Here is a 20,898-nt window from a genome sequence, read left to right as displayed (position 1 = left end):
GCACATACTTACAAAAGAATGCATCGGTATTCATTGTTTTCCTGGTCGAAGATTATATGTGTGTACCATCCCCAATAGCAGTCAGAAGCCATTATCCCCAAAATTGCAACCTGTCATGTCAGAAGACCATTGGTGTGATCTCAGTCATGGTTGTTAAACAGTCTTTGACCTCTGCTTGTGTTGTGCAATCTTACTAACACACTAGCATTATGATCTCTTTGTGGTATACGCTTTGATTCTTTTTAGAGCATTTGTGATGTGCTTCCTCTGTATTCATCCTTGCACTTTGAGCTAAGGTTTACCAGTGAAGGAAGCATTGGGGATAATATTCTGAGATGCTCCTTTCTGTTTCATGTTTTCTCTTTAAGCTCTTGTTCCCCAAATGATTGAGTAAGTTCTTGGCCCCTAATTTTTTTTTAATTCCTCAAGTAAATAAAACCATGTCTTCGCAATCTTTCTTCAAGTCTGTATGACATGTAAGAAATGTGTTTCAAATTACGTGTTAGATTTCCTCAGCTACTCTACTTGAAAAGATTATGAGTCGTAAATTTGTTCTTCTTCACTCCATCTTCACAGTTTCTTTTTTCAGTTTAAGTTTGTTCTGTCTTCCAGTAGTTCCTCTTTTCTGCTGTGTTTAAGTCATGTACTCAGTCATATCCAGTATATTTACTCAGTTTTGTCCAGTGTTCTTCAGTTTATCAATTTCTCTTGAGTCATATTCAGTGTAATTGTTTAGTCATATTTATTTATTATTTTTCAATCATTTTCATTGATATTTAGTTAGTCATATTCATTGCTATTTCTTCAGTTGCTCAATATTTCTTCAGTCATATTCATTGAGATTTAGTTAGTCTTTTTTTTTGAAAATGGAGGCGTATCCCCGGCCTCTGCATCATAATGATGCATGCAGCCATGAGATTTAGTTAGTCATATCCTATCCTATGAACAAAGGAGGCTTAAGAAACACAAAAATAAACATTTTATATGTGCTAGCTAAGAGGGTCATTTTGCAGACCGAGCTTGCAAATGGGAGGATATATTCAGTGAACAACACATTACAAAAGATGAAACTTTGTAGGAAAATCTGAAATATCAGCACAAATCATAATACCATTTCCAGCACAATTAAGTCCTACAAGTAACTTAATTAATTACATCCAGAATGCAGTTGGACGCTTGTATAGTTCATTCATCTCATGTGCGTCTGTCATCTCATAGGCGTGTGCCCTTCGCCTGGTAGCTCTCAGCTCTCCATCTTTATCGTAATTGAGACCGAACGTAGTGATATGGTACACACGGTGGGCCGCGTACTCATCCTCGTCCTGGTCGTCGGCCGAGACACACTCGAGCAGGCAGTAGCTGTCGTGTGTCGTCCCCCATGAAGAGGAGCGTGGCGCCTAGGTGCCTCTCGCGGTCTGCGTGGAACAGCCGGTCCTTCCCCAGCTTCCACGCCGGCATGGTCTGGAGGGCACCGGCGGCGACGACGGGCACGGCGTCGCAGGAGCAGACATGGCCGAAGCCGCCCTCATGGATGCAGAGCCCCATCCAGGCATCCAGGTCCCGATCAAAGTATGCTTCGCCGCTGAAAGGCATGGCCCAGTTGCCCCGGCACGTCCACTCGAGGCTCCTGGTGTTCAGCGAGAACGTTCTCCGCCTGGCGGAGACGAAGAGCGTCCGCCCGTCCGGGTGCACGGCCAACGATTTGACGTCTGGCGACTGGAACGATGGGAGGTGCGCCGGCAGGAAGGTCCAGGCCCATGCCTTGCACTCGTCGCCGTTGGGCGGCGGCTGGGCGTCGAGGACGGCCAGGGAGGACTCGACTATCATGTACAGCGCGCCGGCGACGGATGCCAGCAAGGGCGGGCCGCAGATCTTGCGGCCGTTGGGGTGGGCGCAGAGGGTGATCCCCGACGTCTCGACGTCGTAGACGGGGAAGTCGGCGGCGCCGTAGGCCGGCATGGCGAGTATCTTGGTGCCGTGCGCGCCGAAGAACGCCAGACGGCCGTGGTGGCCCTCGAACCGCGCCACGGCAGGCTCGGGCAGCTGCTCCGGCTCCCGGCCCGCCGCCTCCGCCTGCGGGCTGAAGGTGCCGACGTCTATCTTGCGGACGCTGTATCCTCTCTCACAGTCATCCACCACCAGATACACATGGCGGCGCCGCGGCTGCCGCCGGCGGTCGCGGTGGTTCCCTCGCTTTGCGGTGGTGTTGTGCCCGCATGGCTGAAGCGGCAGCGGGCGCTTCGGCATGTCGTCCCTTGCTCCTGACGGCGAGTTTGATTCAGTTCCCCTTGCTCCTGACGGCGAGTTTGACATCCTCAAACTCAGGCCAGTAGCCCTTCACCGAATCGGAGACGGGGGTATTATTATTTTTTTCCATGCCATAGCCGGCACTGTGGTGGACTGGTGGTAACGCGGGCGGGACGAAGCGTCTTGCGTTCAGGGTAATGTTGGAGTTTTTTTTTTGGTGTTTTTTATACCGGGTTTTCCGTTTTTCTTCATTTCTTCATCGGCATTTTGGTTTTTATGCGTTTCTTCGCTGTTTATTTTCTTTTTTTCTTTCCTTTTTTCCCCTTTTCCAACACTTGTCTAGTTTCTTTCAATGCACATTGTACATAATATACGTGTGAACCGTTTTTTGATACACAGTGACCATATTCCAAAAACATGATGTACATTTTCTTCAAATACTTTAAGAAAATTGAACACATGTTAAACATTTTCCAAATACATGTTGATTTTTTAATAGTATGATATTTTAAACTATGGGATTGTTTTTTTACATTGTATAAACCTTTTTTTTAATGTCACAATTTTTTTTCACGTGTGAATATTTCTTTAAAATGTCACATATTTCTGAATTGTACTTAACATTATTTTTATACTCCATGACCATTTTTCTACATTGTATAAACATTTTTTTAAATGTCGCGACACATTTGATTGAAACACATGAACACTCTTTTTAAATGTTAGGTACATCACTAGATAATAGACCGTGTGTTGCAACGGGATATAAATATTCTGGTATGTTAACCCGTGATTTACCAGCTCATATTAATGTGATTGTGTAAATAAATATTTACCAAACCCTGCTTGTGATTTACCTACCCGTATTTTAGGATTTTATTTTGTAATCACTTATTGGTTTATCAAAGAAACATAATTTTATTTGGCGAATCAAACACGGGACAATTAAGGAAGATTTCAAAGGAATGATACTTAGGGAAACGATGGATGATTGGATAAAGCACTCTGCTTGACAGAAAAAAAAGACTATTATTTTTTAAGTAGTAGATATATGTTTTTTAATTACATGAACATTTTATACTGTGTAAAAATGTTTAAAAAATTCATAAACATTTTTTCCAAAACACATGAGCATTTTCAAAATGGTACGTACATTTTTAATGCTATTGACATTTTATTTGAAGTATGTCATTTTTTTCACATTGTATAAACATTTTTTTGAACACGTAATGAGCATTTTCTATATTTAATGACATTTTTTTGAAATATAGGTAAATCTAATAAAGGAAAATAAAATAAAATAAAAACAGGCGCTGGACACGAGCGCTCCTCCCGTGTTGGGCCGACCAATTTAGAGGGCTCCGTAGGCGAGTACTCCTTCGGGGTCACTATAAGCGGCATATAGCGAAGCCCTGTCTTCGCGCCACCCATAACATTTTTTTAGAGAAATGTTTGATAGCTTACACTAAAAACAGTAAGAATTCTAATAGGAAGCAAACATCCGCTCCTAGCACACCTTGGCGCGTGAACGGTCATATGCGTCGGGAGGCTCTCGCGACCGAATGACGCCGTTCGTGCTGGGATGCTCCTGTGAACTATGTTGTGTGTATGACGAAGACCCGCCCTCATTGGAGTTCTTAGGCGTGTTTGGTTGCTCGCACCGTTTTTGTCTTTTCGGGCTTCCTCAGACCGGTAGAGCCTGTTTGCGGTGATACGAGTTGTGGACCATGTTTTATATGTTGTTTGGTTGTACGCATTGACTCTCCTCGCATGGGAGTAGAAACTCAAGCATGGCGTTTGATTGCATGTTGGTGCTCCCCATAAGCAACGAACGATTGTTTAGTTAAGTGTGCACTGGTGGTTACCTCTTGTTCACATGGTGAAGTTACCTCACACCACCACACTTGGAACAACTTTGTGAAATGGGTAGGATTATTGGCCTGTGTTTTACACATTGTTTCATTGCCCACAATGCCTCTCCTCGCATGGGAGCAAAAATGCAAGCATGACGTTTGGTTGCATCTCTATGCTCCTAAAATGCAACGTTTGGTTGTTCGGTTACGTATGCGCAGACGGTTACTCTCACCTCTTGTCCATATGATAAACTTACACTACTGGAATCAGCTAATTTGCCATCTGCCAGCTCTTTGTCGTCTGCTAGCTGACGCCAAGAAGCTCTTTGCCATCAGCTGCCTAAAAGCAGACGGCAAAGAAGCTCTTTGCCATCCGCGAGCTCTTTGCCATCCGCTGGCAGACGGCAAAGAGAGAGGTGGCCCCCACCCCCGCCCGTTTGGAAAAAACTTAACGCCCCACCTCTTTGCCGTCGCAGACGGCAAAGAGGCAAAAAGGCGGACGGCAAAAAGGAGAGTACCTAACGGCCCGTACCCCCCCCCCCGCCCGTTACTCTCTGTTCTCTCCCTCTCTTTCCTCCCCGACGCGCCCCGCCACCACATCCCATCCCACCACATCCCACCCCACCGCCGCCGCCCCGTCGCCCCGCCACCCGTCGCCCCCCCACCCGCCGCCTGGCGCCGCCCCGTCGCCCCCTTCGCCCCGTCGCCCCCCACCCCTCCGCCCGGCCAGCGCCACCCCGCCGCCCCTCCGTCGGCGAGCGCCCCTCCATCGGCGAGCGCCCCACCCCTGCCGCAGGTGAGCCCCACCCCTCTTCTCCTTTTTTTCTGTTTTTTCTGTTTTTTAGTTTAGATTACTTTTAGTTTAGTTTTTTCGTCTGGTCAACCCGCCTGCCCACGCGTAGATATTTAGTAGTCCAACCGACCCGGCCGGCCACTGCGCACACGGTCTATCCACTCGCCCGCGATCAACGCGGCAGCTCGCGATCAACGCAGCTGCATGGGATCTCGTCTTCCGCGCGCCGCCCCGTCCCATCTTGCGCCGCTGCCACCGTCGGAGACCGCGCCGCGCCGTCGGAGCCCGCGCCGCTGCCGCACGGCAGCACTGCCACGGCCCGTCGCCTCCCTGCCGCAGTTTAATGCCCCGCTCCGCCCCGCCACGGCGTCGTCGGAGACCGCGCCTGCCGCACGCCACCGCTGCCGCGTCCCGTCGCCTCCCTGCCGCATTAATTCCCGGCGCTATAAAACCCGCCCTGCGCGGCGAGTTTGGTCACACCGCCCGTCCATCCCTCCTCTCCCTCTTCACACGCGCGTTCTCTTCACCGATCTGCGCGGGATGGCGTCCAGCGACTCGGACTCCGACGGCGCGGCACCGGGCGGCGTCTGGCCTTCGAGCCTCACACAAGGGCAGACGGAAGATCTCTTCCGGTTCGGGCTGTTCGTGCCGCCGGCGGCGAAGGTGCCGCGGCCGTGGAGGATCTCCGCCGACGGCTACCCCACGCAGGGCCCGCCGGCGACGAACGCTGAGCTGAGCGCGCACCCCGGTGGGCGGTTCAACCGTAAGAACCGCCGCCGGTTTTGGAAGGGCAAGCGGTTCAACGACGTTATCGGCGCCTTCAAGCGCGCCGCCCGTGGACTCCCCGTCGGCGACATCACAGGCGAAGCCGGGCCCTCCGGCCTGCGCGGGCACGGGCGCGCCCCGCCTCCTGGCCCCGCCCCACCAGCCTCGGCCGAGGCCGTGATCCCGCCGGAGGTGGCGGCGCTCCGACAGGATGGCGACCCGGAGGACACGCCCGGACTGCTCGCGGCCCTACCGCGGTCAGCGGAAGAAGCCGCCGCGGCGGCGACGCGGGAGGCCGAGGAAGCCTCCGAGATTGCGGCCGCAATCCAGGCGGCCGAGGCGATGGCGGCGCCGCAGGCGGCGATGGCGGAGGAGGAAGAGGATTCGGACGACGTCCCGGTGGACTGGGACGACGTCGCGAACCGGTCCAGCAGCGACGATGACGGCGGCAACGGCCCGGCTGTGATTGACCTCGATAGCGACGCCGAGTAGTTTTTTTTATGTTGTTTAGGTAATTTGTCTTGAAAAAAAAACAAACAAACTGTTATTGCCGTCAGCGGCGGACGGCAAAGGCACTAGAAAGTTTGCCGTCAGCGGCGGACGGTAAAGGCCTGCCGTTAGCCACTTAACGGACTGACAGCGTAATTTTTGCCGTCCGCTCTCTTTGCCGTCCGCGGCAGACGGCAAAGAGCCAGCCGCCAGGAAGCAGACGGCAAAGTAGCTGTTTACCGTAGCCTACTTTGTCGGAGCCTTTTGCCGTCCGTGGCTGACGGCAAAGGTCTTTGCCGTACGCCGTTCATGTCTTTGCCGTCCGCCGTGGCAGACGGCAAAATAGCTGATTCCTGTAGTGTTACATCACACCATCACACTAGGAACAACTTCCTGAAACGGTGGCCACAAAATATGCACGCATGACCACATTCACATGGCAAGCACACATGGGCACATTATAGTACAATACAAAAGGGAGATATAGATCTATAAATTTATGTCCGTTGAAACAAAAAAACTTAAGCTACGAAAATTGTGCAAAACAGCGAGATGAAGCCACTCCTCAAACAAACTTTTAAATGGCCGGTCCTGTGCGGTGAATTTGATAAAATTTGTCCAAAAAATTCAAACATAAACATAATTGAAGATCAACAATCAATAAAACTAGTAACTGATCACAGGAATGGAACCACAACATCAGTGCACGTCTTTTTCGTGTAGAGCTTATCTCAAGTCGAAACACCATTGTATAGATTAAAATGGATTGTCTGAAGAAGATAAGGAAGGCGAAGAGAACATACCGTGCAAAGGGTACATACCATTCACACCGTCAAAGTCACCACCTAGGAACGTAAGCCATTTTTTGCGCTGGCTGGAGCATGGCTCCCTTTGAACCGTCAATTTGAGAGTCGCTCCAGGGTCAGGCTATGGACGGTGAGTGTTCCTTGTGGATTAGGCTCGCGACTGCTTTGAGTTTAGTGTGGGCCACTTTCTCCAAGCAGCCCAGATTTGTCTCGTCAGAGTTTCGTGGGCAACCAAACGCTCCAGTTGTAATCGATGTTTCTCAAAAAATGATGCAATTGAGATCTATCATATAGTGTGAACTCTTTGGTATAGGTCCATCATATATGTATGTATGACGCCTCTACCTATACCTGCTGCATGTTGAACTAACTTTAGGCATGAAATGTTAATGCATTGTCATTTGCATACTGAAAGTGTGAATCAATAACACATTTGTTGGGTCTATATATTGAGCTACTATCTAGCACCAATCCAGGTATATGTTTTGTCAATGTAGTCATGTAAAAAAATGCCATATTTTATTTATGTGATCTGTAATTGAATTAGGATATTAGAGGACAACTGGTATATTAGACCAAGCTCGCATGTGACGTCCACAAACCCCTAGCCTTGATGCCGATGAGTCCACCCGTACAACATTGAAGCTATCTAATTTACGATGATGAGTCTGCGAGTACAACCTATGATGGTAAACTCAGACTTCTTAGCTGGTTTATGTATGTGAGCGATGTCCGTCAAAGTGGGCCAGCTGGCAGACGCACCTGGACATTGCTAACATCATCACACGTGACAAATACATGCCACATCAGGTGATCCATATTACTTTCAACGTGGCGATGCAGAATTCTAATGATCTATACTTGGATGACAATCCTTTTTTTTTGTTGATAATTGCAGTCACCCGCCTGATTTGGGATAGAGAGTCATATGCCCATCTAATCAAGCCGAGGTTATAAACATGATCTTTTCGAAAGCATGATCTAAAAAAAATGTGATCTGGGAGAAAAAAATAGACGAGCAACAGGACTAGCGAGGAGAAAAAAATCAGAAAAAAGCAAAGAAGAACCGTGCAGGTTTAGCAAGCGGTTGGGACGCGCGGGGGCGTCGTTCGTACCTGCGACTAAAAACATCAGGTTCCCTCGATATTGATACAGTATAAGTATGACTTTTGTGCGATGAAGTGGGCTCGGATCCATTTTACAAGGTGGTGTGTGTGGGGTGATGCGTGAATGACCTAGACTGACCCCGGCCGTCATGTTGGTCAGCTCCCCCTCGCTGACAGCACTGGCACCCTGGCATGAAATGCGGCATTGACCTCGTGCTCCAGGACTCAGGCAACTGCCGTCCCGGGGCAGTCTCCATGGGGGCACTCGGATATGGACTTGTCTCGTGGCCGCTTCGGCTTGTACATGAACACAAACGACCTCCTGAAACTTGCCTGTGTTTTACATATTGTTGGGTTGTCCACATTGCCTCTTCTTGCATGGGAGTAAAAACGCCAACCATGACGTTTGGTTGCATCTCTATGTTCCCAAAATGCAACGTTTGGTTGTTTGGTTACACATGCGCAGATGGTTACTCTCACCTTTTGTATACATGATGAATTTACATCACACCATCACACTTGGAACAACTTTCTGAAACGGTGGCCACACAACAGGCACGCATGAACACATTCACATGACAAGCACACATGAACACGTTATAGTACAAATACAACAGGGAGATATATATCTATCCATATATGTTCGTCGAAACAAAAAAAACTTAAGCCACAATAATTGTGCAAAACGGCAAGATGAAGCCACTCGTCAAACCAAATTTTAAATGGCCAGTCATGTGCGGCAAAATTGATAAAATTCGTCACAAGAATGAAATCACAACATCAATGCGCATCTTTTTCGTGTAGAGCTTATCTCAATCGAAACACCATTGTATAGATTAAAATGGATTACCTGAAGAAGATCAAGGAAGGCGAAGAGAACATACCATTCACACCGTCAAAGTCACCACCTAGGAACGTAAGTCATTTTTTGCGCTAGCTGGAGCATGGCTCCCTTGAAACCGTCAATTCAAGAGTCCCTCCAGGGTCTGGCTATGGGCCGTGAGTGTTCCTCCTGGATTAGGCTCTCGACTGCTTTGAGTTTAGTGTGGGCCACTTTCTCCATGCAGCCCAAGTAACCAAGCAACCCAGATTTGTCCCGTCAGAGTTCGTGGGCAACCAAACGCTGGTTTATGCATGTGAGCGATGTCCGTCAAAGTGGGCTTGCTAGCGCCCACATTGCTAACATCGTCATCACACGTGACAAATAGATGCCACATCAGGTGATCCATATAATTTTCAACATGGCGATGCAGAATTGTAACGATCTATCTATACTTAGATGACGATCCTTTTTCCTGGACTTTGGTTGTCGCTAATTGCAGTGACCCACCTGAATTGTAATGATCTAGACTTAGATGACAGAATTGTACGATTTTTGTGCGATGGCGTGGGGCTCGGTCCATTTTACAAGGTCGTGTGTGTACTGTGATGCGCGAAAGGCCCAGTCTTAGACCCGGCCGGCATTGACCTCGTGCTCCAGGACACAGGCAACCGCCGTGTGGAAGAGCTTTGGGCATCCGACCGATACGCTCCTCCCGTCCCGGGGCAGTCCATGGCCATGGGGGCACTCGGATACGGACTTGTCTCGTGGCCTCTTCGGCCTGTACGTGAACACAAACGACCTCCTGAAACTTGCCACTGGTAGTCTGGACTCTGGAGACTCGTACAACGCGTACTAGGAGAGCGGCTCTTTTCCCTTGACTCGCCGACGCATTTCTACTACCGTATCGAGGACGGTCCGGTGCACAACCACAACCAATACAAGGGTTCATACACCTTTCTTCTTCTTCTTTTTTGCGAAAATGATTTAGATCTATTATTAAAGTACATCGAAAGTACACAACACTTCAAACATAATAAAAATTACATCGAGATTCCGAGACCACCAAACGCCCACTATCACCGTCAGAACGAGCCGCGGACGCGCCGCTGTCGCCGCTCCCCTATCGGAGCCGGCTTGACCTTGTCGATGACAGCCGGGAAGTCTTCGTGCACGTGCCCCTAAGGACCATCGCCCTGGAGCCGCAGTCGCCGTCGTTGAACCCTTGAATAGATCTGAAACACCTGACACCAAATCTCGTCACATTAAGGAAAACCCTAACCTCACCGTCCAAGAAGATGGCAGGAATCTACGCCGGAGCTCCGTCGACTACGTCCAAATGAACGAACTCGAGGAGAATCGGAGCCCGAAAAACAAACTCAAAGAAGAAGCGCCGCCATCCGTCCAATCGCCGCACCTGCAAGGACTAAAAAAAACACTTAACCTAAATTACTAAGCGGGCAGAGGCACCGGAATTCTCCTCCCTGCCAGCGGCCGCCGTTGAAACCTGGAGAGGAGAGTTCACTCTAGCCGCCAAGGGTTAGAGGAGGGAAAGAGAAACCCTAGATGGTGATATTACGTTCACCTTTCTTCTTCAAGAGTACGCAGATTGCAGCGTAAAGATACAACATCCTCATCAGGGCGCCAACGACCAGAGCAAGGACACCAAAACACCAGGAAACAACGGCAAAAGAGGGCTAGCTACCCGCTAAGAAATATTGCGAATTCGTCAACAATCTGCACACAAAGACCATCGACACAACGCTGCTGGGAAGCATTGCCAAACACGGGCGCATTCCTCTGCTTCCATAAACTGCAGCATACAAGCATAACTGATCGGTGGTGCTTCCATAAACTCCAGTCAAAGCCTCGCCGAGCGTTTTTAACATGGTCCCTCTAACCTTACGTTTTCACATGAGAGGTGAGTGTATAGTACTCCCTTCCATTTCTCCAACAAGTATTTTCAAATGAAGGGAGTAGATCTTAACCGTTGATTTTATTTAGCGGGTCTGAATAACTCTTACCTTCTTACCTCCCATGTGAAAAGAAGAGGTGAGGACTATGTTAAAATTGCTCTCGCCTTTTTCCTTAACTGAGACCGGCCTGCTCCTTGTCCACCACCAATCCTCAAGTGTGTCCATGATCAGTGGTGGCACGTTTGGAATGGCGACAAGACCAAAGCACTTCCGCCAAACCCGACAAAACTTAGCTTAGTCCAACCAAGATCAGTTGATACACTTTCTTTACATCAGACACTAGAAGATACTACTCCGTACACACAGCAAACACATCCAAAGCTGTAACGAGAGTAAGGTGAATTTAACATGGGAAATGAGTTGTTGATACTCCCTTCATAAAGAAATATAAGAATGATTAGATCACTAAAGTATTGGTCTAAACACTTTCTTTATGGAGGGAGTACTTGATATTACCTTATACAGTCAATAAAGTGATCCATCTGCAAGCGTACGTACTGGGCAAAAACGTGAGAGGAAATGTTCAGCTTCCTTTCACTTTCAGTCAGCAAATTTGAAATGTTCAGCTTCTTTTCGGTCAGCAAATTGCGCGGTCGATCGATGGCTTATATTAAGCTAATCGGTACCCTAAACTTCACGGCAGCTGTCAGTTACACTGAGTTGACTGAGAACTTACCATTTTGACGGAAGGTGCAGCAGAATTCCTCGTGGCCTTTTGACAAATTGACATTCGCCAACCACCCAAGGAAAGCATGCCATACGAGGCACCAAGACTTGCTGGATCGTATCATGTTTATTTACACCACAATGGCACGCTGATCATGCAAGAAGCTAATTAGAAGCCAGCAAGAAGCTAATCCCAAATGAAGCCATTAGGCGCATCGTTACCTTTTGTTCTCCACCTTGCTTCCTTCCTCGCGCTCTTGCTCCACCAGCCTCATCTGCTTGCAGCGCAGAGGCTCACAACCGGATCGACACTCAGCCCCCCTGGCTACATCACCTCCCCGTCAGGGGAATTTGCCTTCGGCTTCCGGGCCCTCGACTCTGACCCCAGCAAGTTCCTCCTTGCTGTCTGGTTCAACTTCAACTTCACCCAGGCGCCCGACCCTGCACAGGAGAAGGTGGTGTGGTATGCCAAGAACCTGGGTTCAGGCTCGGCCGTGATGGCCACGGAGTTGTCCGTGTTCAGCATCGGTCCACAGCTCTCCCTCACTGACAACACCGGTAGCATAATATGGACAAACCCAGACCCTAGCCTACAAGCCGGCTCAATTCTCGCGCTGCAAGACTCGGGCAACCTCCAGTTACTCGCTACCGGGGGAATGCCCATCACCTGGGAGAGCTTCCAGCACCCAACTGACACACTCCTCCCGGGTCAATCGCTGGGCTCTGGAAAGGCTCTTCTGTCCAGGCGCTCCGACATGGTCTTCTTCCCCGGCCGCTACAGCCTGCAGGTGCAAGGCGATGGTAACATCGTCTTGTACCTCACGAACCTTGCCACCGGCAACCTGGATTCGCACAACGCATATTGGAGCACTAACACCTACCAGCCGGACAACCAGGCCGGCAACATGACTATTTTCTTTGACTCATCGGGCCATCTGTACTATCAGAGCAATGACAGCACTGTGGTTGACCTGATACCCCCCCATCCAAAGTCTAGGTTTGGTTACCACCAGCACGCATCACTCGATCCAGATGGCATCTTCCGCATGTACACCCGACCGAAGAACGCCATGGGAAGGAGAAACTTGTCGTGGGCAGTCACGGGACAGTTCCCAACCGAAGGTTGCAAGATAAAAACCTCTATGCAAGGTTTGTGTGGCCCCAACTCATACTGTGTGTATGGTCCTAACGACCGCCTCGATTGTGAGTGCCCAAGCGGCTACTCCTATGTCGATTCTCAGCTCAGGTACATGGGCTGCACACAGGGGTTCATGTCGCAGAGTTGTGACGGGAAGAACCGCTCCGCCGAGTTTGGGGTTGTCAAGCTCCCGAACACCACTTGGGGAAACTCGCCATATGAAGGATATTCGCACACCACAGAGGATCAGTGTGCAGACTCTTGCCTAAATGACTGCCTCTGCGCCGCTGCTATGTATGATGACAGTTATTGTGCCAAGATGGTGTCATTGGCAGGATATGGACGGCAAGGAGGAGACGTCGTCATGAAGGCATTGATAAAGGTACGGACGAGCAGTCCCTTGGAGCTGGCGCCACCGAGGATATTGCCTTATGTATTACTCGGTTGCTCGGGGTTCGTGTTGCTATCCGCAATAAGTAGTCTCATGTTACATTGGTACCTTAGGAAGAAGAACGCCAACCATGACTTTGTGAGGGCTTACACTGCAAAAGAGCTTTACAGAGCCACCAATGGCTTTTGTAAGTTGCTAGGCAGAGGTGGCTTTGGCGAGGTCTACCATGGGGTGTTAAAGTCGCTACACTCTCCTGACATAGCAGTGAAGAAGCTCATCAGCTCCAATGGTTACAGCGAGAGGGAGTTCGCGAATGAGGTACAGTCCATCGGCCAGATCCACCACAGGAACCTAGTCCGCATGGTTGGTTACTGCAAAGAGCAGGAGCAACGGATGTTGGTGTTCGAGTTCATGCCAGGTGGTTCCCTTCGGAGCTTCCTTTTCCAGCCTAAGCGACCAATGTGGAGTTGGCGTGCCGAGGCAGCACTCGGTATTGCCAAGGGCCTAGAGTACTTACACGAAGGATGCAATTATCCAATCATTCATTGTGACATCAAGCCTGACAATATATTGTTAGATGACAAGAAAAATCCAAAGATTACTGATTTTGGGATTGCAAAGCTTCTTAGTGACCAGCAGATGCACACCACGGTGACTAACATCAGGGGCACAAGGGGCTATATTGCCCCCGAGTGGTTCCAAAGTGATAGGCGCATTGACACCAAGGTTGATGTTTACAGCTTCGGCGTTGTGCTACTAGAGATGATATGCTGCCGGAAGTGCCAGGAGCCAGTGACTGGGCTGGATGGTGACGATTCAGTCACACTGTTTTGGTGGGCTGGTCAGTTGGTCTGTCATGGCAAGATTGAGGTTTTGTTGCATAATGAAGACGACACCATTGAGGATTTGGTCAGAGTGGAGAGGTTCATGCGTGTTGCACTCAGGTGCATTGAGCAGAATCCTTCGCTCCGTCCGACAATGCACCAGGTGGTGCAGATGCTGGAGGGCGTGGTTGAGGTCGACACTGTACCTGCTCCTACAAGCTCCGACTGTTCATCGCCGTTGACCTCTTCGGTCGACGGGAGCACTCTGTTGCCAGGTGGTGCTAATCTTGAGATAGAGTGATATTCTGATAGGCTGCAGTTTCGAAATGATTTTTTTTACGTTTCATGAATGGTAATTGTTTCACCATTGTGTAACTCTAGATGGTGTAGCTAGACATCAATCATGCCTTGTAGCTATTACATGTCTTCTATTAAGTATTACTTCATTGTGCTCCACCTATGCAATAATCCTTTGGTTTGAGCACTAATTCATCTTGATTTTTTTTTTCTTTTTGAAGTCCCAGGATATTTTTCCTGGGTTCAAATTAAGTGTGTATAATGGTTTAGGAAAACATACCACATGGCGAAAGCAGCAGCAGCAAGATTTGGCTGAAAATTATGTCAGCAATTCATTCAGTTCTACCTGCCAGAGAGGAAAGTATTAGTAAACTAAAACTGAACTTGGTTGGGCATTTCCCATAAGAGCAATGAGTCATAATTCAGGGAAACCCATCTGGGTGTTTCATAGATATTCGGCCAAAGATCAACTAATATAAGTTCATAAATCAGAGGCAAAGAAATGCTTATCACTCATTTGTCGAACAGATACTAACAGAACAATGGTAAGGTGAATGAATAATAACCTTGGAGTTGAGGTGAGTATAATAACAAGAAAGAAAGGCATGAAGGGTGAATAAATAAACGCATTTGCATGCAAATTTCATTGTCCATGTGCGTCCTTGGTGTGCCTTTGTCACATTGGCAGTACCAAGTCACTTCAAAGCACCGTGACGTGGCAAAGAACTTAATCAAGATTGATGCCAAACCACATGTTAGGGAACAATGATCAATTTGATTCAATTAATAAGTTTAGTTACCGAAGATCATATTTACTCTGTTAGTAATATAATAGATTCCAGATTCCGGTTATGTAGGCCTTAGCCAGTTGGCCTACAAGATAACAGCTGCAAAATATTAGCAGATGGCACAAATATGAACGGTGACAATTGAAGATGTACTTTTAGGATAAGTTACAATCCAATGTTCAAAATTCATGTATGCATTTGTCTTCAGCTAGTCATAAATCATGGAAAGTAACAACATCCTTTGCAGGCCAATAAGATAACATTGACTGCATATTTTTTAGGTCCTCTATCAAGAAATTTACCACTCCAATAAGAGCCTGAACTATAGACAAGGCTATACAAAAGTTCATCAGTAAGACAAAACCTCAAACTTTATTCTGATCGAGTTTTAGCCTCCGCCTTGAAGAAAAAAAAAGGAAAAAAATATCCCTGTTCTGAGATAAGACTGGAACATCAGCCCTTGATGTTGCCTAGCCAAAAAAGCATGGGGAACTGCGCAGCCACGAGGAATAGAAGAAAGTAGTGGTTCCTGCTAGGATGCCTCTCATAAGTCCTCGATACACCCTGCAGAACCCTCTTCATCGTCTTAACCAGGAACACTCCAGTGCAGATACAGAACCACGGCAGCACAAAATAGTATGAGTAGCTCCAGAAGATGCGGACAAGCATCGCAAGTGAGGTACCGGCAAACCCATAGCCAGCATATGCCACAATGTCAAGCAACGGCGATTCACCACTTCCAAGTGAGTAAAGTAGAGCTTTAATGAGGATGACTTGCATAAACCAACCGAGTAACCCTTTTGTGAACTGTATAGTCAGTGCCACCGGGGTAAACCTGCATTCAGGAACAATGTTATTAATCAGACAAGCACCACTGAAGCATTAAGGATATCCTGAACATTAAGGAGCACTGTTTTCCTCTAGAGAAATAAAATAGTGCATCACAAAAGTTAATCTCTACCCTTCAACCTTTCGCTAGTATCTGCATTTTATTTCTTATCTTAAACTAACAAACAGAACCACTTGCCTTACAGCACTCACTATAATGAAGTGACACATATATACAACCAAGTGATACATACATTATACCGCTCATAGAGTCATACTGCACATTTCTTCTAGAGTCCTACAAGTACAACAATCAAAAGTTGTCCTGGGTGTGCAGTTACCTTCCAAGAACACCCAAGGCATATCCAGCAACTACAATGTAGGTGGCAAAAGCCATGAGAGGGATGTACAGATCTGGAGCATTGATGTCTTGAACTGGAGGTTTGTACGACAGCCTTCCTCCCACTGGCTCAGTTATCCTAGTCCAGTGTCCCTGAAGGAAGAGAAACAATATAAGGATTGAATGAGACCTCAAAATCTGCAGGTACGACATGAAAGAGGTTCTTGAGAAAAAGGAGGCAGTCAGTCCTTACCCGATGCAGAAAAGGAAACAAGACAACCTTCAGCTTGTTCCTCACATACTGATTGTTCACTTGAAAGTAATATTGTGGATTGGACAAATATTGAGTGATCTGTATGTGCAATCAAGCAAAACTTACATTGAATAGTTTTATTTGAAAATCAAACAGGTACATCTATGAATGAAATGCACCCATGGCTTACATTGCTTTGCATAAAGTCAGAGCTTGAACCTAAAAACTTCTCACTGTACGCTCCTAGTCCACTTCGGATGAGTCCAGGTCCAGCTCCATACAAAGCACTTTGAAAAGGATCCGCCTGTGAAGTAGTAGGCCTGCCTGCCAATCCTCCCAGATCAATGTTCATTTCTGCCATCAGGGCTGAAAAAACAAAGATTGTTCAAACCAATAGTCAGACAACAAGATATCAATTGTGAATGGTCATGTCATCTACAAACTACGTACCACTTTAACTGCATCCCTTAGAATCCTGACAATATAGCCCACCATTGCTCTTATATACAAAGAAAAACCCTACGAAACTGATTTCATAATGTCCATCCATGATTTTATATGACACAAACATTGTAGAAAAAGTATAATAGATGGATCACCACGACCCAGATATGACTAGCAGCCATATGCCAACTTACAACAGAATGTGACGATGTTGAAGAGAACATGTACTGTAAAGCTAATTTGAAAGAGAGGGAAAAATAGCATGATATCTTATCATCGTTCGTCAGCCCGTAGGCTAGCCCAATCGCAGTGTCTAGTAATGATGCAATGGGCAACCACAAGTAGCTAGTCTAGTTTCACCACACCTTCTTTTTCACACAAACTTCTTCTATCAATGCATTGAGAGTTTGAGACACAGGGCCTTTTCTCTCAACAAAAAAAAAGCTTCCCTTGAATACCTAAAACTATGAACAAATTATGGCATCCATAAGCATAGATCTAAGATAACTTAATTTGAATGTTGTGAGCACAGCTTTACAGATAAATACCACTAACCAAATGTTTACAAGAAATGCCGAGCACCCGATAAGAGTAGGAAGCCTAGACATTAGAAGGATCAACTTGAACCTCACATGCGTTCCTCTCTAAAGTTTGCAACTGCTGCGTGCCGACGGTGCTGCTGCCCTAGTCCCGGCTCCTCTTCTTCATTGTGCAGGACATGCTTCACGGTGCCGTGGTGAGACAGCGTGGGAAGCTTCGTGACCGGGTTGGCGCAGGGTAGGGGTCTGTTTGGTGGCGAGCTCCGGAGTGCCTGAGGTGAAGGTTGGGATCGGGAGAAATCCCTGTTGGCTAGGCCGACACCGACGCGGTGGTGCATGAGGGTGCCGCCAGACCTTCCTGGAGGGCGTCGGGGCTACCCTTCCTCTCTCCTCACCGCGTACCGGGGGAAACCCTTGGCAGCAACGTCGTCATCGTCATGTTCCTTCTTGGAGGTGTTGATTGGTAACGGTGCTTTGGAGGCTCGGAGCTTGGTGGGCGATCTCTGGTGGATGCAGCGGCCACAAGGCTTCTTCATGTTTTTGTCGATCCACCGTTGTCGGCATTTGTTTCTCTTGTATTTTCTCTTTCATTTCTTTTGGGTGTGATTGTGCTGCTTCCGCCTCAGCTGCTTTTTACTCAAACGAAATAAATACCCCAGATTTCAAATGCAGAGCCTCGTCAGGAAGCCAATAATTTGAAAACAAATCCTGGATTACATCTTGTAACTCGAGTTGAAGCATGTGTAAGTCTAACGGCCCAACATAATATCGCCCCTTAGGTCCCGCTTGGATGGCCGTTTTAGCTTTCCGCGTGTATTAAAGATACAGTTGTATCTTACCGGCCACCAAAGAAATCCGGCCGGAAAAAATACAGAGCCCCGGAGACACTAATTACTTACAAGTGTATTACGGGTGTAAATGAAAAAACGATCGTTTTGGGTTGCGCCTAAACGACCAACCAAGCGCGTTTTCCCAGCTGGAGGGGAAAACAATTCGGATCCGTATTTTACGCTGGTTTGGGGCTCAAAAACGGCCATCCAAGCGGGGCCTTATGCTAGTCCGGCAACCAGAGCCGCAGTTCAATCCCCAGTCTCTAGTGTCAGATCAGATCCCACCGAAACGCCCGCACAGGACACTAACCACAGAAATCTATAAACACCAATAGCGCTACTAAGCATCTTCAAACATCGGCAAGGAGCGCAATTAATTCGTACTTACGTCAAGAACAGATTCGAACCAGATCGCCGCCCCTACTGGTGGAACAAGATCCAGCTTCCCGTTTGGAGGGAGGGGGTGATAATTTGCAGGAATGCGGCAAAGATCTGAGAGCAAGAACTCGAACTGAATCAATGGCTAACGGAATTTTTTTTTAGTTACCTGCGGTGATGCTTTGCTACGGATTTGCTCGCGCGTGCTCGAGGAAGGGATTTCTCGGCGAGGGAAACGGGGGAATATTTTTTCCGCGGCGTCCTCTGCCTTGTACGAAATAAAAAATGTTTTTCCCCAGTGAACTGGGCCTGCGTATTTGGTTAGAAGAACATGTCCAGCGGTCTAACCAGTTTTCGAGCTCCTAATTATTTTTTCTCAAGGAACCTACAATAGCACTGTCTTTTCATCTCAGACGAAAAAGAGGGTTCATATAGTAGGTTTCATGTTTTTTTGAAAAACATGGCAAAAACCCCTAAGTGACCAACGGAAATAGTACAAATCAACCAATACCGGCCGCCACCTGGGCCCGGTCAAAAGTCACGGCCGCTTCTTCTACACTATCTGAAAGGAGCGCAACCGTCGTATTTTCAACGGCATTCGTCTCACCCACGCGCAGGCCGACGCTCGCCACGGATGGCCCGAGCTTCTTGCGGCTTGTAAATCTCCAGAGCGATGAACTCTTGTGTCTCTGCCTGCCGTTGTGCTCCTTGCTTCAGGGGACGCGCGTCAAGGCACACTTCCAAGTGATGCCTGAACACCTCTCTCGGCACACCGGTCAGGTCGGATGCTTTCCAGGTGAAAGCCCCCGAGCCCGCCTGAAGGGAGGCGCCGGGCACGCCTTCCTATGCAGGAGGAGGGCAAGCTCCGACGGCGAGGGAAGGGCCCTGTTTGCTTTGATGGAAACTTATCTTTTATTAGTTTCCTTCCATTCAACCTGGGAAGGGACTATTAAATATGGACGAAGATAGTGTGGAGGAAGAACCCTGCTATACACACGATAGTACATAGACGATTTCTGAATGATGCGGAAGTTCATGCCATCTGATGCATGCAGCAGCACTACTCCACCGTTTGATATAAGTGTTGGGTGCATGTCGTGTGTGTACTGTCGTCTGCACGGCAATTTCGGTGGAGGAAGGACACAAGGTACTCCTCCGGTGTCAATGAGTTGCATGATCTCGTGGTCATACGAACATATACTTGACATGCAGAAAACGATAGCAACAAATTTGATACGATTATATGCTACGTTATAGTTTGGGTTTTGTCCATCACATCATTCTCTTAATGATGTGATCCCGTTATCAAATGACAAGTCATGTCTATGACCAGGAAACCATAGCCATCTTTGATCAACGAGCTAGTTCTGTAGAGGTTCACTAGGGACATGTTATTGTCTATGTATCCACACATGTATTTGAGTTTCCAATCAATACAATTATAGCATGGATAGTAAATGATTATCATGAACAAGGACATATAATAATAAACACTTTATTATTGCCTCTAGGGTATATTTCCAACACAATCTGCATCCACTCCTGGATTACCTTCCAAGCTCCACGCCGACGCTGGAGCAAACGCCGTGGCAACAGCGGAGCTCGAGAACACAGGTCCACCACGAGGATGCCGCCGCCGCCAAGCCATCCTTGCTTGAACAGACTGGTTTCCAAATCCATGCCCAACCATAGGACCGATGGCCTCGTCGGGGAAGGATCCAAAGAATCTTTATTCAACGCTGTCATCGTCGCCGTCGAAGCCAAGACGATGAACAACCTAAAAACCTAGACTACAAAAGGGAGTAAAAACGATCCACGTGCGTGGATCCGGCTACCCCCCCTCACCACCGACGACCTCGGTCGTCGGCGGAGGGGAGCCGCCGGACGACGGCGCTGAAAGATGGCCTCTCCTGGCGGCGGCTAGGGTTCCATCGACCAGGGACCAGAGAAAAACGATCTAATCTGATCACCACAACCATTGGACACTTCTCATTTAAATAGCACCAACAATATATGAAATGGTATGGCCATGCAATTTATTTATCATTTAGATTGTTATTTATTTTTAAAAAATTGTGAATTTAAAGAAAGTTTATCGATTTTGAGAAATATTTCATCATTTTTAAATAAAAGTGCACAAACTTAAAAAGTTTACCGATTCTTATTATAAAAAGTTCATCGTTTTCAAAAAAAAGTTCACCAGTTTTCAAAAAAGTTCATCAATTTTGGAAAAAAGTTCGTCGACTTTGACAAAAAAGTTCATCAAGTTTGAAAAATAGTTCATCGATTTTGAAAAAAAAATCACAAATTTGAAGGAAAAATTCATC

The 20,898-nt window shown here is 47.6% G+C and overlaps 2 protein-coding genes and 1 non-coding gene across 10 annotated transcripts; 2 read left to right on the top strand and 1 right to left on the bottom strand.

The window, feature by feature from the left end:
- The first annotated feature begins 244 nt into the window (after positions 1–244).
- LOC123171781 (small nucleolar RNA snoR26) lies at positions 245–341 on the top strand. Its single transcript, XR_006485398.1, has one exon. It is a non-coding gene; the product is annotated as a small nucleolar RNA snoR26 (small nucleolar RNA).
- Positions 342–11,718: 11,377 nt separating this feature from the next.
- LOC123164405 (G-type lectin S-receptor-like serine/threonine-protein kinase LECRK3) lies at positions 11,719–14,175 on the top strand. The gene has a single exon (XM_044581860.1). It carries the CDS (start codon positions 11,719–11,721, stop codon positions 14,173–14,175), a length of 2,457 nt encoding a protein of 818 aa, XP_044437795.1.
- Positions 14,176–15,137: 962 nt separating this feature from the next.
- On the bottom strand, positions 15,138–20,751 carry LOC123164407 (protein YIF1B). 8 transcript variants are annotated; one of them, XM_044581869.1, is made up of 6 exons: positions 18,741–19,180; positions 18,582–18,635; positions 16,571–16,746; positions 16,381–16,479; positions 16,129–16,280; positions 15,138–15,794 (listed from the first exon to the last, which is right to left on the bottom strand). In XM_044581869.1, exons 3-6 carry the CDS (start codon positions 16,739–16,741, stop codon positions 15,413–15,415), a joined length of 804 nt encoding a protein of 267 aa, XP_044437804.1. In that variant the 5' UTR covers positions 16,742–16,746; positions 18,582–18,635; positions 18,741–19,180; the 3' UTR covers positions 15,138–15,412. The 8 variants fall into 8 exon arrangements, with proteins under 8 accessions (XP_044437804.1, XP_044437803.1, XP_044437801.1 ...); XM_044581868.1 differs by lacking the exon at positions 18,582–18,635 and adding an exon at positions 16,831–16,899 and having other exon boundaries at positions 18,741–19,178; XM_044581866.1 differs by lacking the exon at positions 18,582–18,635 and adding an exon at positions 16,831–16,907 and having other exon boundaries at positions 18,741–19,177.
- Positions 20,752–20,898: the final 147 nt, after the last annotated feature.

This window comes from Triticum aestivum, chromosome 7D (assembly GCF_018294505.1).
Source record: "Triticum aestivum cultivar Chinese Spring chromosome 7D, IWGSC CS RefSeq v2.1, whole genome shotgun sequence".
Classification (NCBI taxonomy): Eukaryota; Viridiplantae; Streptophyta; class Magnoliopsida; order Poales; family Poaceae; genus Triticum; species Triticum aestivum.
Note: the sequence above shows the minus strand (reverse complement) of the source record. Positions and strands in the feature narration are given on the sequence as shown.

What these genes read in the sequence shown, in the direction of transcription:
- LOC123164405 (XM_044581860.1), top strand. Translation starts at nt 11,719, where the DNA reads ATGAAGCCATTAGGCGCATCGTTACCTTTTGTTCTCCACCTTGCTTCC.
- LOC123164407 (XM_044581862.1), bottom strand. Translation starts at nt 20,261, where the DNA reads ATGGTTGGGCATGGATTTGGAAACCAGTCTGTTCAAGCAAGGATGGCT. An exon ending in CTGACTTTATGCAAAGCAAT is followed by an intron (nt 16,480 to 16,570) that starts GTAAGCCATGGG and finishes TTGCACATACAG; the next exon opens with ATCACTCAATATTTGTCCAA. An exon ending in GCCTTGGGTGTTCTTGGAAG is followed by an intron (nt 15,795 to 16,128) that starts GTAACTGCACAC and finishes TCCTGAATGCAG; the next exon opens with GTTTACCCCGGTGGCACTGA.